This window comes from Solanum tuberosum, unplaced genomic scaffold (assembly GCF_000226075.1).
Source record: "Solanum tuberosum cultivar DM 1-3 516 R44 unplaced genomic scaffold, SolTub_3.0 scf00281, whole genome shotgun sequence".
NCBI classification, from domain to species: Eukaryota; Viridiplantae; Streptophyta; class Magnoliopsida; order Solanales; family Solanaceae; genus Solanum; species Solanum tuberosum.
In genome coordinates, this window is record NW_006239206.1 from 680,535 (window position 1) to 695,824 (window position 15,290).

Here is a 15,290-nt window from a genome sequence, read left to right on the forward strand (position 1 = left end):
TAATATCCATTGAAAAAAAATAAGGAATGCATGATATTTATATTATAATACATATACATATATTTAATATAAATTATAACATATAGTTGCACCCGTACCATATATTCTTTTTCTCTCTTGTTCAAATATGTACGATCTTAAATTGTGTGAAATTTTATTTTCCTATGTATATAACTTTTCGTTTTGAAAATAATCGTTTGATCAATACTCTTCGTGATGAAAGAGGAGGCTGCATACAATAATAATAATAATGAGAGAAATACACATATATGATTATTTGACGCTGCTATTTAACTTTTTATCTAGTATATTCAATTATTAAAAAAAAATCTTCACACAAGAAATTGAAGTTCAATTCCTAGAAAATTATAGTCTTACCACGACTCGTGCATGATGGATTATCAGGATTTAATTAATACAAACAATTGAAGACTTATGTAGTTGGGCACACATATATTGTCTTTTGTAACTTGTGCACACGATAAAATTAAATTAATTAGTCAACTTTATGGCATTACATCAGTGAAAAACTATTTAAGTAGGTACAATGTTTAGAGTGTTAATTGTTAGATTAGTGAGTGATATTTAGGTTTTGATATCTTAATTATACTCCCATTTATATATCATAGAAATTTTCGCTGATTGTCCCTTTTTTAAGACCATATTTTAGTAAATGACTCTTTTTATTTGTCTTGTAATTTATGAATCTTTTAGACAATAATATAAAATTTTCTTTTGAAACAAACTGAAAATCTTATTAAAAAAATGTTAGATCACATTCTAAAATTTGTTTGTTATATTTCTAAGATTTGTTTGTTATAAAAAATATATTAGATCACAACAAGGATATTTTTGGATTAAAGTATTAATTATAGTGATATTTTTGGACAAAAATATTGATAAGATGGGCATTTTTGAATCAATATTAACGGAAGACATTTGTTTAATTTCACATAGTTTAAAGATATTCTTTTTACCATTTCCCATTAAAATAAAAGTTAAAATGTCAAAAACACATTTAAACTATCTTTTTTTTAATTCCATGTATTGAAAAATTCGTCAACGTGGCTTCTTTTTTTTTTTGCCAACGCGTTCTAACTCGACTAAATGTGTGTATACACGTAATACACACAACATCACATATTACTTGAAGTATGTTTCTCAAATTTATTATTGATAATTTAAATATGTTTTTTATACTCATAAATCATTTAGGTGTAAAACTTATAAAAAAATTAGGTATGTATCTGATACTTCACTCATAAACAATGTGATTTTCTTTTTTCCTTTTTTGGTCTAAAATGTGATTTTAAATTTGACAGATCCATACTTCAACCCACCCGTCCGGTTCACGTTACAGTCACCGGTCTAACCCCACCTAAAACCGGTCTCTTATTCACGTATAAATACACATCAGCTCAACATATTCTTCATCGGAAAAAAAACCGATCTCTGTCCGAAAATTCGTGCGATTTTTCCTGGGAATCTGCGAGAGTTTGATTGAAAATGGTACGAGGAAAACTTGTAGTTCAACTTGTTGGAGCTAAAGGCCTTGAAAACACTGATTTTCTCAGTAAGTTTTTTTCTAATTTATTTGTTTTGATCTGATCGGTTTAATGTATGGATCTCTTTTCTTTCGATTAGATTTGATGTTTTCGATTGTTACTTGTGTGATCAGAGGTTGATCTACATGTAATTTATGTGTTCACACAGCACCAGTTTGACTGAAGTAGATTTTGAAATTGAAACTTAAAAGAATTTATGTTTTACGAAATTGTGTTTGAACGTGGAGAAGATTTGATTTGTTTTTATGAGTGGAAGTAAGTTTTGGTTAAGTAGAAAATATTTGAAGATCGAATCAAATTTCATGGTCAAACAGATATTTGAAAGATGAATTTACTCTTAGAAGATATGGCCAAACGTTATTAGTGTATATTAATTTGACTTCGCGTTAGAAATGTATAAACTTTGAATTTTGAATCAACGTATGTGATATACTAGTGACATTAACATAGGTCTATGCCTAGTCAAACTATGTCAAATAAAATAGAATCGGAGGAGCGATCAGTAAAAAATCAACATTCATCTCGGCCAATTTGATTGATACTCTGTATTTTTTCGATTTAAGAAATGTTATCTTGTGTGATACAGATGATATGGATCCATATGTGATCTTAACTTGTAGATCTCAGGAGAAAAAGAGCACTGTTGCATCAGGTACATTTGTCAATAATCTTAGGTTATTTTTTTCTTAATTATAGTTACATATATATCTTAAGAAAAATGAAATGAAGTTTGATCAATTAATATTTATGATGTTGTTAATTTCCATAGGGAAGGGATGTGAACCAGAATGGAATGAAACATTTGTTTTCTCCATTTCTGAGGGTACTGAAGAACTCTTCTTGAAGATAATGGACAGTGATTCTATCGGTGAGGACGATATTGTTGGGGAAGCTAAGTAAGTATATCTATCTAATTAGAGGCGAATCCAAGATTTATACGTGTTTTCTATATATATAAACATAGTTTGAGTTTGATAGTGTGGTTGTACATGCATTTATGACTAATATATGTTGAGATAATTAAGTAGACGTTTATTGCGGTCGAGAATTAGTGTAGAAGGTTAGTAGGTAGCTGAGCCTGAGTGTTGTTGCACTTGTTATTGGAGAGGAAGAGGGCTAGTCTATTCTCTACTTCTCCTTGTTAGTAGTAGTATTTTGTATATCGCGTAGTTTCCTTTCCTTAATGATTATTACTGCTTCATTTGATTTGTATCCTGCTATTTTGTCGTCTTATTTCCTTGCACCTTGCTTTGATTTTTTTTTCTTTTCTTTTGAGTTGAGGCCCATCATAAACAACCTTCCAACCCCGCTATGTTCAGCGTGACATCCTACCTTCGCAATACCCAACTTGTGGGATTACACTGGATATGTTGCTATTATTGTTGTTGTTGTATACATCATCTACTTTCTAGTAGTGTTATACAAACCATGGTCTAAACGGTTGAGATTATTAGTTTATGGAGTCAAATAAACATTTATCTATTAGAGACGAATCTAAGATTTATACAATATATACATAATCTGAGTTTGCTAGTATTGTTTTTGAGCTATATATTCAATGATATGATATTTGCAGGATACCAATTGAACCAGTTTTATCAGAAGGGAGCATCCCAATAACATGTTATAATGTTGTTAAAGATGAGGAATATTGTGGAGAAATTAAAGTTGGTCTCACCTTTACCCCCGAGGCAAGTTACTTTCTCAAATTTTATTGATTTATACAAAAAAGTAAGCCTGAATCCTGAGCAAGCAAGTTCAGATCGACTATATGAATAAAGGAACTCTAACATGCAAGTATAATTGGTATGCAATGTGCATGATATCTTTTGCTATGTTTTGTAGGAATCTTCTGAGAGGGAGTATGAAGAAGAGGAGAACCTTGGTGGATGGAAAGAGTCTTCTTATTGATGTGAAACATAACTCGATTGATCAATTTGTTCTTGTTTAGATTATGAACTTCCAAGTATTTATTCGTTCGTTATAACATTTCGGGTGTCAAAGTGTGGATTTCATATAGTAAAAAGAAAAAGAAACGGGCTATTTTGAGTCCAAATGTGTTTCCACTTTACAGCATGCAGTGGAATGAAAATGTTGGGATTTTCTTTTCATTTTTCAAGTTAAATTTGATGATGCTTCTTTGCCATGATTTACAATTTATTTTATCATACACTGCAATTTAAGGTTTATTATGCAGAACCACAATATCAAGCTGTGAGATAACCAAGTCAAATATCTTGAAATTATTGTGAAGAAATCACTCTTAACTTTGTCCATAACGCTCTTTATTTTTTCTCGTTTTCAAAACATATGATGGTGTTCGAGCCAACTCACCTAGACTATTTCACCTAAAGAATAGATAGATGAGTTTTTTGTACCTACTGGAATATGAACCTTGGTCTCAAAAAGTTGCAGACTAGTGTACTCTATTTGAGTGCTCTTTTCATAAATAAGTAACCTGTTTGAAGAAGTATTTTTTGATGCATCCACAGTTGTAATGCTTTAACAGTCCAGTTATAGAGGCAGAGAGAAAACAGAGACGAATTTACGTGTTATAATAGCTTAGAGATCCAACCTTAATTATGCAGAATACATATAGCAAACAATTGTCTTTCTGAAATAGATCGTCTAAACTCCAACGGATTGTGGGATCTAAGCATTCCGAAAGTTAAAGCTACATTTCGACCAGCTATCTGGTTCGAATAAACCAAATTTATCTGTAACCTCCAGACAATTGATGAAGCATCACCTGTGGTCAAGCTTCAACCAATTATAGATACCCCAAACTCCAGAAACCGCATCAGAAAATGTTACAACCAGAGGATATAGCTGCATAAAAATGCATTCACAGGAGCAGCATCGTGTTATTAGTTGATCCATCAATACACCTAACACTTCTCCTCTCTCTATGTGCTCTCATTCACCTGTGAGATTTAAATTTAGATTGATAGTCCTTTGCCTGGGGATTCAGACCTGGATTTTGAGAAACAATACTACTGCAACCTGGTATGCTGTTATTCCCATTGGGCAAAAAGGTCAAACCTGGATTTTGAGAAACAACACTACTGTGACCTGGTATGCTATTATTTCCAGTAGGCAAAAAGGTTTGATTTAGTGCCGGTTGCTCTTTGACAACGTGCTCCTCCGATGGAGCACAGTGGTTTGGAGCATCATTCAAGTAAAAACTGGAAGTGTTGAATAATGGCAGTTCAAAGCACCCATCATCAGCCTGGGTGTAGGAAGTATTGTATTCTTGATGGGTAGATCCCTGAAAGGCCAGGGTATCTTCTACTGGTAGTGCACCTGTAAGGGTCTTGAATGCAAATTCCATGCATGGGTCTGACCAATAGTCCCCAAATGGATAAGAAGCTAGTTGCGCATGCAATCTTCTGTTCTGCTCATCTTGATTCTCAGTTACCAGCTCTCCTGTTTGCTTTTCTTTAACAGGCTGGCTTTCAACATTAAGATCCAGATTTCTGTGTGATGATTCAGGTAGTTGTGAATCTTGCCACTGCTGGTTTTCCACATTAAGATCCACACTTCTCTGTGATGGAGCTACTTGTGAATCTTGCCATTGTTGGTTTTCCATATTAAGATCCACAAATCTATGTGATGGAGCTAGTTGTACATCTTGCCATTGCTGGTTTTCCACATTAAGATCCACACTTCTCCATGATGGTTCAGCTAGTTGTGAATATTGCCATTGCTCGTACTCACCATTTCGTTTTTCACTGACCTGTTCTACGGTAGACCTTTCTGAGACAGACCGGTCCTCTGCAGGGAATACCCTTCTTCCTGATGCTGATTCAGCTAATTGAGAATTGTTCAATAATCTATTCTGACCGTCTTGTTCTTCTTTTGCCAGCTTTGCTGTAGGCCTTTCGTTAAGCGCATGCTGTTCCAAGTGAACCTTTCCTCTTTCATATGATATTCCAGCTGGCTGAGAATCTTGCAATATTCTCTCATCATTTTGCTCGTTAAACGCTTGGCCCTCTGAGAGACACTTCACAACTTTTAAAGGATCATTTCGTGATGAAGCTTTTCTGCTTAGAGAGGGCTGATCAGAATCACCAGTTGCTAGATCAGTTTGCTGGGCCGATTCCCCACCAGAGACATTCATGGGAAGGCCTGACAAGGCTGAATTGTTAACCACAGTTTGAAGAACACGTTCACCTAGATTTAAATCAGTCACCATTTCTGGGTTGTGGCGTGAAAGTCTCTTTGAGACACGACGAACTGGAGTAGATGACTTACTATTTCTGAATTTTCTCAACCTTGCTGGCTGCTTTTCCTTCTCATTTTCTGGTAATTGCTGCTCTGGGAGGAAGTCCAACTGGGGGGAAACAACTAATGACCTTCTAACATCAACAGTTTCAGCAGCTGCAGCTTTTGTGTCTCCAACTGAGTCTCTTATTTCTGGTTCCACGTCTAGTCTTATTTCGGTATCTTCATTTACATTTTCATATGAATGTTTTTCTGTTATATCAGCTACAATAGAAGAAATACTGGTGTTGAGGTTGAACATACTGCTTTTAGAATGTTCACTGGAATTCTCAGCTTGCAGTGCCATTGAACAAGTAACATAACACTTACTACCTGCATCAGCAACTCCCATTTCAGAATTGAGAATAACAATCAACATGTAGAGAATTCAGCAGGACATATATCAATGACAAGACTAAATTGGAGGAATTGAAATGACTGTCGATACTGAATAATGTTGTATCTCCAATCAGAATTGGAGTTTGAGCAAAATTCCCACTAAAATGCATCACCTTTTGATTCATCAGTGGCAGAAAGTTGTATTCCGGCCAAAGAGCACCTTAATTTCTTCGAACTGGTGTCATGTGTTGAGGGCTGTCAAAAGAAAGAAGCTTTCAATCATCAGAACTTCCTCCCTTTCAAGATAAATCAACACACTTGTATTGAGAAATTAAAAAAGACCTTGCCGAACTCAAATCTTGTCATGAACAGTGAAATGCATAAAGGATTTGTGACAACAGTCCTCTATTGAACCAAATAAGGGCTAATCAAGAATTAAGTGAAGGAATTTCCAGATTATTTTGTCAGATAGGAACAGAAAGTAAAGAGATGACGTGAAATGTTAATTTAATGCAAAACGCCACATAAAAGATTTTCCTCCTCGTTTAAGAACTCGCAAGGAAAAAAAAACTTGTAAAATGGTGGTTGAAATCTCGAAATCATGAAGGTATTGAGTCATTCTTCTAACTTTCCATAGCAACGTTTTGCAGCTATAGTTTATAAAGATATTCCTCATTTAATGAACTTATGAAAACAGGGATAAAGCTCAGAACTGTGGTCCAGATCTGGGTATTATAAGGTAAGAGTCATTCCTCTTACCCTTCTATGGCATAGTCTTTACCTGTAGTTTCGTATAAGCTATTCTTTTTACATATCTAATTCGAATAGAATGATGTGGAATTATTCTATTTGAGCTTGGGAGTTATTGCTTTCCAATATATCTTCTCTACGAGTATTCTCTAAAGCAGTTGTTCAGTCTCAGACCAAGCAAACCCGTTTAAGAAGAGGTGCTTCAACACCTCCAATACATGAAACAAAGTTTTACACAAGACACCAACTTTACCACTGTTCTTACAGAAACAAATATATCTTCCTAGTAAAAGGTTCATACAAATACGACCAACAAGATTATTACGCAAGCTGAAATCAGTAACATGGATAACAGGAGTTATCGAACATATAGCACAAATAGATTTGATGGGGAACACGGGTGAGAGATCCAGAAGGTGCAGACTTACAGAACTATCCTTCATTGTTGAACCCGGATCCCTTTTGGTAGGCTTCACAGCACAACTTCTGATGTCTCCAGTTTGCAGATAGCGCATAACATCCTTTTTGGAACGAAATACATATCCAAGCACTGGATCCATGTAATACTGCAATGTCCAAGTAAATTTAAAATTCTCACTGCAAAATACTAATGCAGCATTCCATGTCTGCCACATAAGCAGCTATATAACCCTTCTCCAGAAGCAACCTTTCTCATGCATATATCCCATATCTGCATAAGATCATCTCCAACCAAACACCAAATTTTACACCAAATCCTATTTTGATGTAAAATTTGGTGTTTTAGTGCTCCAACCCAACACCAATTCTTACACTATTTTAGTGTGTGAATAGTGTTACACCAAATTTGGTGCAACACTATTCATCAACACCAAATCTCTTTTTGATTATTTTATTATTATTTGTACTATAAAAATTTTTTGAAAATATAAATTATAATAAAATAATAATAAAAATTTGAAGAGAGAGAAGATTATAAAGAGTATATTCTTTTTAGTGGAAAATTTAGTGTAGTGGGTTGGAGATGGTTTACACTAAAATAGTGTCAACACTATTTGTTATGGGTTGGAGATGCCCTAATGGTGTAAACCAGACTCTTTTTTTTATGAATTAGTATGTGTAAAATAGACTCTACTTGAGTAGGATGGTGTGCATGAGAAAAGAAGGGAGAGAGAAGTGCACAGGGGGAGAGGGAAGACAGAAATGCTGAGGAAGCAAGAGAATACCGGGTCCTTTTTTATCACACGAGCATTTTTTCTCATTCTGAATTCTGTTTTCCAGCCTGGTGGTAATCCATCCACTGAAGCTTCTTTGCTCAGAAAAGACTGATAAGTATTGCCAGTTCCTACTGTATGATCTTTTTGCTGGACAAGTAGTTCCTTTTCCCAGCCTGGAGGTATATCATCAAGTGAATTAAAATTGCCAGTTCCTACTGTCGGATATTTGTTCCGGGTAAGCATTTCCTTTTCCCACCCGGGTGGCAATTCATCTGCTGAAGCTAATTCTCTGCTGAGAGAAGCCTGATCAGAATTGCCAGTTCTTATTGCAGGATCTTTGTTGTAGGCAAGTATTTCCTTTTCCCAACCTGGGGGTATTTCATCCAGTGAGGCTTTTTCTCTGCTCAGAGAAGCTTGATCAGAATTGGTAGTCCCTACTATAGGATCTTTGTTCTGGGCAGGTATTTCATACTTCCATCCTGGGGGTATTTCATTCTCCCAACCTGGGGGTATTTCATCTGGTGAAAGTTTTCTGCTCAGAGAAGCCTGATCAGAATTGCCAGTTCCTACAGTAGAATATTTGTTCTGTCCAAGCATTTCCTTTTCCCAGCCTGGTGGTATTTCATCTAGTGCAGCTTTTCTGCTCAGAGAAGCCTGATCAGAATTGCCAGATCCTACTGTCGGATCTTTGTAATGGGTCAGTATTTCCTTTTCCAAGCCTGGTGATAATTCATCCCCTGAAGCTTTTCTGCTCAGAGAAGCCTGATCAGCATTGCCAGTTCCTACTGTTGGATCTTTGTTCTGGGCAAGTATTTCCTTTTCCAAGCCTGGTGATAATTCATCTCCTGAAGCTTCTTTGCTCAGAGAAGCTTGATCAGAATTGACAGTTCCTACTGTTGGATCTTTGTTCTGGTAAAATATTTCCTTTTCCAAGCCTGGTGATAATCCATCCCCTGAAGCTTCTATCTTCTGAGAAGCCTGATCAGAATTGCCAGTTCCAACTGTCAGATCTTCATTCTGCGTAAGTATTTCCTTTTCCAAGTCTGGTGGAAATTCAAGGCCTGAAGCTTCTCTTCTCAGAGGAGCCTGATCAGAATTGCCAGTTCCTACTGTAGGATCTTTGTTCTGGGAAAATTCCTGACCAGAGACATTCAGGGGGATGCCCAAAGAGGCAGATTTCTTAACAACAGCTCGAAAAGCACGTTCACCTAGATCCAAATCAGCCACCGGTTCTGGGCTGTGGCCCACAAGTCTTTTTGAGATCCGTCGACCAGGTGTGAGTGGTTTCTTAGTTCTGGATCTTCTTGACTGCTCCGGTTTTTCTTTATTAATATGTTTTTCGTGCTCATTTTCTAGTAATTGCTGCTCTGAGGGTAGATCTAACTGAGGGGTTGAGACAGCTGATAACCTTTTAATAGCGTTACTTTCAGCAGCTATGACTTTTGTGTCTGCACTTGAGTCTCTTATTTCTGGCTCTGTGTCTAGACTTATTTCAGCATTTTGAATTGAATGCTTCGCAATAATATCAGCTGCAGATGATGTAATAATAATGTTTGCATTGGACGCACTGCTTTCAGGCTGTTTCTTGGAACTCTCAGCTTGTACTTCTGGTGAACAAGTAACTGAACGTTTTCGACCTACATCAGCAATCCCAGTTTCAGAATTGAGAAAAAAATGTATATTTAAAAAGTTGATAAGACAAAATCAAGGAGAAAGATTAGAATGAAAGAATTGAAATGACTGCAGTTGATGGCCCCAACATTTAGTCAAGTATATATCACCTCTAAAGGTTAGAATGTTAGGGAATATTAACTAAAGAAGTATCACCTCTGGATTCCTTAGCAGCAAAAGGTTGCCTTTCGGTTACAGAGCACCCTAATTTCTTCGAATTGGTGTCAACTGTTGTGGGCTACCAAAAGAGAGAATTTTCAACCGTTAGAGAATTCTCTTGTTCAAAGTAAATCAACATACACTAGTCCTGAGTTCAAAGAATTAGCTTGTCAAAGTTGAAACTCATGACAAACAATGAAATACATAGTTTGTGATTACAGTCCCAATTAAAGGACTAGTCAAAACAAGGTGTGGAAATTCAGCGTCATGCCAGAGAACATTAAGTATGCCTACGAATGATGAAGATCTCAGCTTTTTAAGTCCAACGTCAAATTCCAGGGCTCAACCCTGGACAGGCAGTGGAAACTACCAAGCTGGAGTACAGCAGGGGAAAAGTTGGTAAATCAATCAGGAAAATCTGGAAAATGATCCATGCAAGCATTTCTGGTGTGTTTGTACAGAAAGGAACCACAGATGTGTTGATGGAATAGCAACTCCAAATCACTCCCTTATGGGTAGAAGTCTCATGTTTATTTAGTTGGTGAATCTATCTCCTACAGATACCCCTACCTACACCTCTGACCATTTTTTGGACTTAGTTAGCTCCTTATCCTAAGAATAGGACTACATGTAACGGAGTCAACAAACTCTCTTTTGTAATCAATATCTTTGTAAGCTTTGCATTTGCTTGATGCCATCAATGAATCTACTTCATTAAAAAAAAAGATTATTCTATCATCATATAGTGTGTCAAGACATGCAGTGAAATGTTAATACAATGAAAAGACATTCAACTTAAATTCTACACTTGAAATAGTTATATTTGATATGCAAAATACTTGATATAAAGATTTCCCCATTTAAAAAAACTTACAAGAGAAATGACAATGTCAATTTCCATGGATGGTGGTTCAGATTTGGGAACCATGAGGTATCGAGCCGTTCCTTTTTAACCTTCTATATCATTATAACTAGAATTTATAATGATTATTTTTCTCATTTAAAAGAACTTACAAGAAAAGATCATTGATAACGTTCATTGTTCAAACTGAAAACAGAAGGTGCAGTAACATAGAAAAAAGAAGTTATCCAACAAATAGAAATAACAGAGGGGTGTGTGTGTGTGTTTTGTGGTGGGGGGAATCAGGAATGTGATGACTTACAGAACTCTCCTTCATTGTAGCATCTAGATCCCTTTTGACAGGTTTTATAGCACAATTACTGATGTCTCCAGTTTGTAGATAGCGGAAAACATCCTTCTTGGAGCGAAATACATAGCCATCCACTGGATCAATGTATAACTGAAATAACCAAGTCAATTTAAGATCCGCACTAAAATCTTTGAATGTAAATCTACTTATGCAGCATTCGTCACATAAGCAGCTCCTACTCCTGCTAACACAACACAGCCTTTCTCATGTATAACCTGCCACGGCATAATCATGCGAAATAGACTGCTGGAATAGGATGATATGCATACAAGAAGAGAGAGAGTGTACCGGGTCTTTTCTTATCCCATTAGCTTTTTTAGTAATTTTGATTTCTTTTTTCCAGCCTGGGGGCAAATCATCCAAGGAAGGGTCTCCATTCAAAGAAGCCTGATCAGAGTTGCCAGTTTCTGGTGTAGGATCGGAGTCCTGGAGTAATTCCTGGCTGCAGGCATTCACAGAGAGGCTCAGAGAGGCAGATTTATCAACTACAGCTGGAAGAGCACGTTCACCAAGATCCAAATCAGCCGCCGCTTCTATATTTTGACCTGCAAGTCTTTTGGAGACCCGACGACCAAGGTTAAGTGACTCTGTTTTTCTGGATTTTTTTGACTGCTGTGTTGCTTTAGAACTATGCTTTTCCTGCTCATTTTCTAGTAGTTGCTTCTCCGAGAGGAGATCCGACTCAGTGGAAACAGCTAATGGCTGTTTAACACCAACACTTACAGTTTCGATTTCAGCATCTTCAACTACATTTTCAAAGGAATGATTCTCATTTATCTCAGCTAAAATGGATGTGATGATGGCATTAGGATCAGACACACTGCAGTCGGGCTGTTTCTTCGAACTCTCAACTTGCTGTGCAGGTGAGCAAGTACCAAAAATTTTCCCCCCTACATCAGTAATCCCAGTTTCACAATTGAGAAACAATTACCAACATCTAGAGAGAGAGAGCAGGTAAACATATTGATAAAGAAAAATAAAATGAAGGGAATTGAAATGACTAGAACAAATGACCAGACGCTGAATAAACGATGCACATCCTCTCAGATAGGGACTACAGAGCAATATTTCCAACTACAGATTATCACCTTTCGACTCGTCTGTCGTAAAGCCTCCTAATTTCTTCAAGCTGGCATCACCTGTCGTGGGCTATCAAGAGAAATAAATTTATAAACATCAGAGATCCCTCCCATTCAAGGTAAATCAACATCCACCAGTCTTGATAATAAGCAAACTAAGCTCATAAACTACAATTTTTTTCAAAAACTATATCTACAAAGGATTAAGACCAATTACAGTCCTTCATGAAACCAAAATAAGGCTAGTCAAGAACAAGGAGGAAGAATTTCAAGATCGACCAGTTAGACAGAAAGAATATGCCCATATATGCGAAATGTTAATATGGTGAAAAGTCATTCAACTTTGATTTTTATTTTTATTTTTTGACAAAGGTAACAATTTTGTATATAAATCTTCAGCACTACAGCTGGGATCCCAAAAACTTACATCACAAAGCTACATACAACTGAGTAGGCTCAGCAACCCAAAAAAAAGCCCTATCCCAGGTCCTATTTCATCTTACAAGGATCATAGAATGTCTACAATTGCTATAGGATCATCTATATACTCAGAACTACACCAATAGCAAAAAGTGATATTGCAGTTCATTTTAATCTTATGCAAAGGACTACTGATACTTTCAAAACATCTTGACTACTGATACTTTCAAAACATCTTGAATTGCTCTCGTTCCAAATGGTCTACCATATCACTGCTGGGACAATTTTCCATCTGTTTTTGTCTGTGCTACCACTCCCTTCATTGTTCTAGCTTACTAGAGCCTGACCTGCCCTTTCTGGCATAGTTCATCTTATTCCTCTGAAACTAGTAAACAGGTTCCATAGCTGGCTAACCACTTTACAATGTAAAAACAGATGGTCGATTATCTCTGCCTTTTGCTCACAAAAAAAAACACCTTGGAGACATTTGGATGCCCTTCTTCCATTCAACTTCGATTTTACGCTTAAATGATTATATTTGATATGCAATATCAGACAAGATTCCTCCTCATTCAAGGGACTTACAAGTATGGTGGTTCAGATCTAGAATCAAAAGGTATTGAGCCATTCCTTTGCCATCCACCAAACAGTCACTAGCTAAATTTCTTGCAAGTTATTGAGCTTGTTTGGATTAGCAGATTGTAGATAGTTGATAAGCTTTAAGTGCTGGAAAGCATTTTTTAAGTGCTGAAGGAATTTTTTTAAATAAACGTGTTTGGATAGAAGTGTTGAAACAGATAATAAACAGCTCATGTGTTTGGTAAAAAAGTGTTGATAAGATGGTCTTTTGTTAAAATGACTAAAATATCCATAACATTTTTACAAAAAATCAACAACAACAAACCCATTGTAGTCTCATAAGCGGGGTCTGGGGAGGGTAGAGTGTACGCAGCGCTACCCCTACCTCGAGGAGGTAGAGAGGCTGTTTTCAGAAGACCCTCTACCTCAAATATATTTCATATATTAAAATATATTTTTGTAAGGAAAAGGACGAACGACAAATATAGAGTGGAGAGTAAGTTAGAGCTTTGTTTGTAAAAGGTACTTAGTGAATTAGAAAATATATCAAGGATAAAATCATAAAACTTTAGTCAAACCAAACGTACTTACAAATTGAAAAGCCATAAGTTGGGAACGAGCAACTTACAATTTTTGGCTAATTTTGGAAGGCTTATAAACACTTTGACTGCTATCTAACGCATAAATGAGCCAAAAGGTGCTTACAAGCCAGGTTAACTAGTTTATAAGATAAGCCGAATGCCCTTGTTGTCTACACATCTTTCAATTTGCATAATAAGATGTGAAATTATTCTCTTTAAACTTGGATTTTTCAAGTGCGACTAAAATTTCACAACTTCAATGAGCCTGCCTGCTTTAGAAGGCACTAAATACACTACTCTTACAGGATGGAATGTGTTTTCCTACTAAAGGGTTGAGACTGGTGCATCTCACTGAAGGCAACATTACAAACATGACCAACAAGGTTCTGTATGCAAGCTGAACACTTAAATGAAAAAGGGCTATAAAACAAGTTCAAATAACAGCAGTAATGGGTAGAGGGAGGGGGGGATCAGGAAAGATGTGACTTACAGAATCATCCTTTGTAGTTGAAGCTACATTCCTTTTCGCAGGTCTTCTAGCACACCTACTAGCATCTCCAGTTTGTAGATAGCGCAAAACTTCCTTTTTGGAGTAAAATTTATATCCATGTACTGGATCCGTGTAGAGCTGCAATGACCAAGTCGACATAAAATTCTCAACTTTGAATATATATCTACTGTCACAGCATTCCACGTCAATCCCACAAGGAGTCCCCTAACCCTGTTTCCATAGCACCCTTTCTCATGCATGCTAAAATACTGCATAAAGGTGCAAAACAGAACGTCCCCCTTAAACAGATTATACTTGTATATACAATATGGGTTGTGCAAAGGTTAGCACCATATCCACTTTAATTTACCCAAATTGTCCATACTATCTCATTAAAAAAGGGACGTTTATTTTAACCAAAAAAGTTGAAGTCTCTTCTCCCCAACCCCACTCCCCCCACAATCTTTTCCCAGCTCCCTACTGCTTCAATGGAATTCCTGTTACGGCTACGATTAGTTTCTAGAATTTCAATCAGCACATCCAAGATTGATCATGGAAGGGATAATGAACCCATTTTAGCACAAGTGAGGTGGTCTTTGTGGAGACGAAATGAGTAAATGAGATGGGTTTCTTTCAATTGGGAAATGTCTGTTGGAGTTGAAGATGAACAATAAATACCTTGGTAGACAATATTTCAAAAAAATTTAGCTTTGTTATGAAAAGATGCACATATTCTAAATTCATATGGTTTCAACAAATCCTTTCTAACTTCCCCTTTCCTATTGATGAACAAAACTAAAATTACTCGAACCATAGAACAATTCCCTTTTTATATTGGGAAAATGAAAAGTGGGTATGGTGCTAAGTACTACATTCATGTAGTAGGTTCACAAAATCCTGTATATACACACACATACATAGATGATAGATAGTAACAGAAGGGGGGGGGGGGGGGGGGGGGGGGGGGGGAAAAAATAAAAAAAAAAG

At 36.4% G+C, this 15,290-nt stretch overlaps 2 protein-coding genes across 4 annotated transcripts in view; one reads left to right on the forward strand and one right to left on the reverse strand.

The window, feature by feature from the left end:
• Window positions 1-1,412: 1,412 nt before the first annotated feature.
• On the forward strand, window positions 1,413-3,714 carry LOC102586753 (elicitor-responsive protein 3). Its single transcript, XM_006358831.2, has 5 exons — window positions 1,413-1,573; window positions 2,152-2,217; window positions 2,335-2,461; window positions 3,142-3,256; window positions 3,411-3,714. The coding sequence occupies exons 1-5, from the start codon at window positions 1,507-1,509 to the stop codon at window positions 3,474-3,476; spliced, it is 441 nt and encodes a 146-aa protein (XP_006358893.1). The 5' UTR covers window positions 1,413-1,506; the 3' UTR covers window positions 3,477-3,714.
• A 381-nt stretch (window positions 3,715-4,095) lies between these two features.
• Window positions 4,096-15,290, reverse strand: part of LOC102587100 (uncharacterized) — a 17,253-nt gene continuing 6,058 nt past the window's right edge. For all 3 annotated transcript variants that reach the window (XM_006358833.2, XM_006358834.2, XM_006358832.2), the window contains 9 exons: window positions 14,304-14,441; window positions 12,243-12,303; window positions 11,443-12,044; window positions 11,107-11,244; window positions 9,941-10,022; window positions 8,123-9,750; window positions 7,346-7,483; window positions 6,341-6,422; window positions 4,096-6,161 (listed from right to left, as the gene is read on the reverse strand). In XM_006358833.2, coding sequence (XP_006358895.1) covers window positions 4,486-6,161; window positions 6,341-6,422; window positions 7,346-7,483; window positions 8,123-9,750; window positions 9,941-10,022; window positions 11,107-11,244; window positions 11,443-12,044; window positions 12,243-12,303; window positions 14,304-14,441 — 4,545 coding nt within the window. In that variant the 3' untranslated portion in view covers window positions 4,096-4,485. The remainder of the gene's footprint in view (window positions 6,162-6,340; window positions 6,423-7,345; window positions 7,484-8,122; window positions 9,751-9,940; window positions 10,023-11,106; window positions 11,245-11,442; window positions 12,045-12,242; window positions 12,304-14,303; window positions 14,442-15,290) is intronic.

Excerpts from the sequence above, each read along its gene's own strand:
- LOC102586753 (XM_006358831.2), top strand. The coding sequence starts at position 1,507 with ATGGTACGAGGAAAACTTGTAGTTCAACTTGTTGGAGCTAAAGGCCTT. Across the intron at positions 1,574-2,151 it reads TGAAAACACTGATTTTCTCA|ATGATATGGATCCATATGTG; the intron begins GTAAGTTTTTTT and ends TGTGTGATACAG. Across the intron at positions 3,257-3,410 it reads GTCTCACCTTTACCCCCGAG|GAATCTTCTGAGAGGGAGTA; the intron begins GCAAGTTACTTT and ends TATGTTTTGTAG.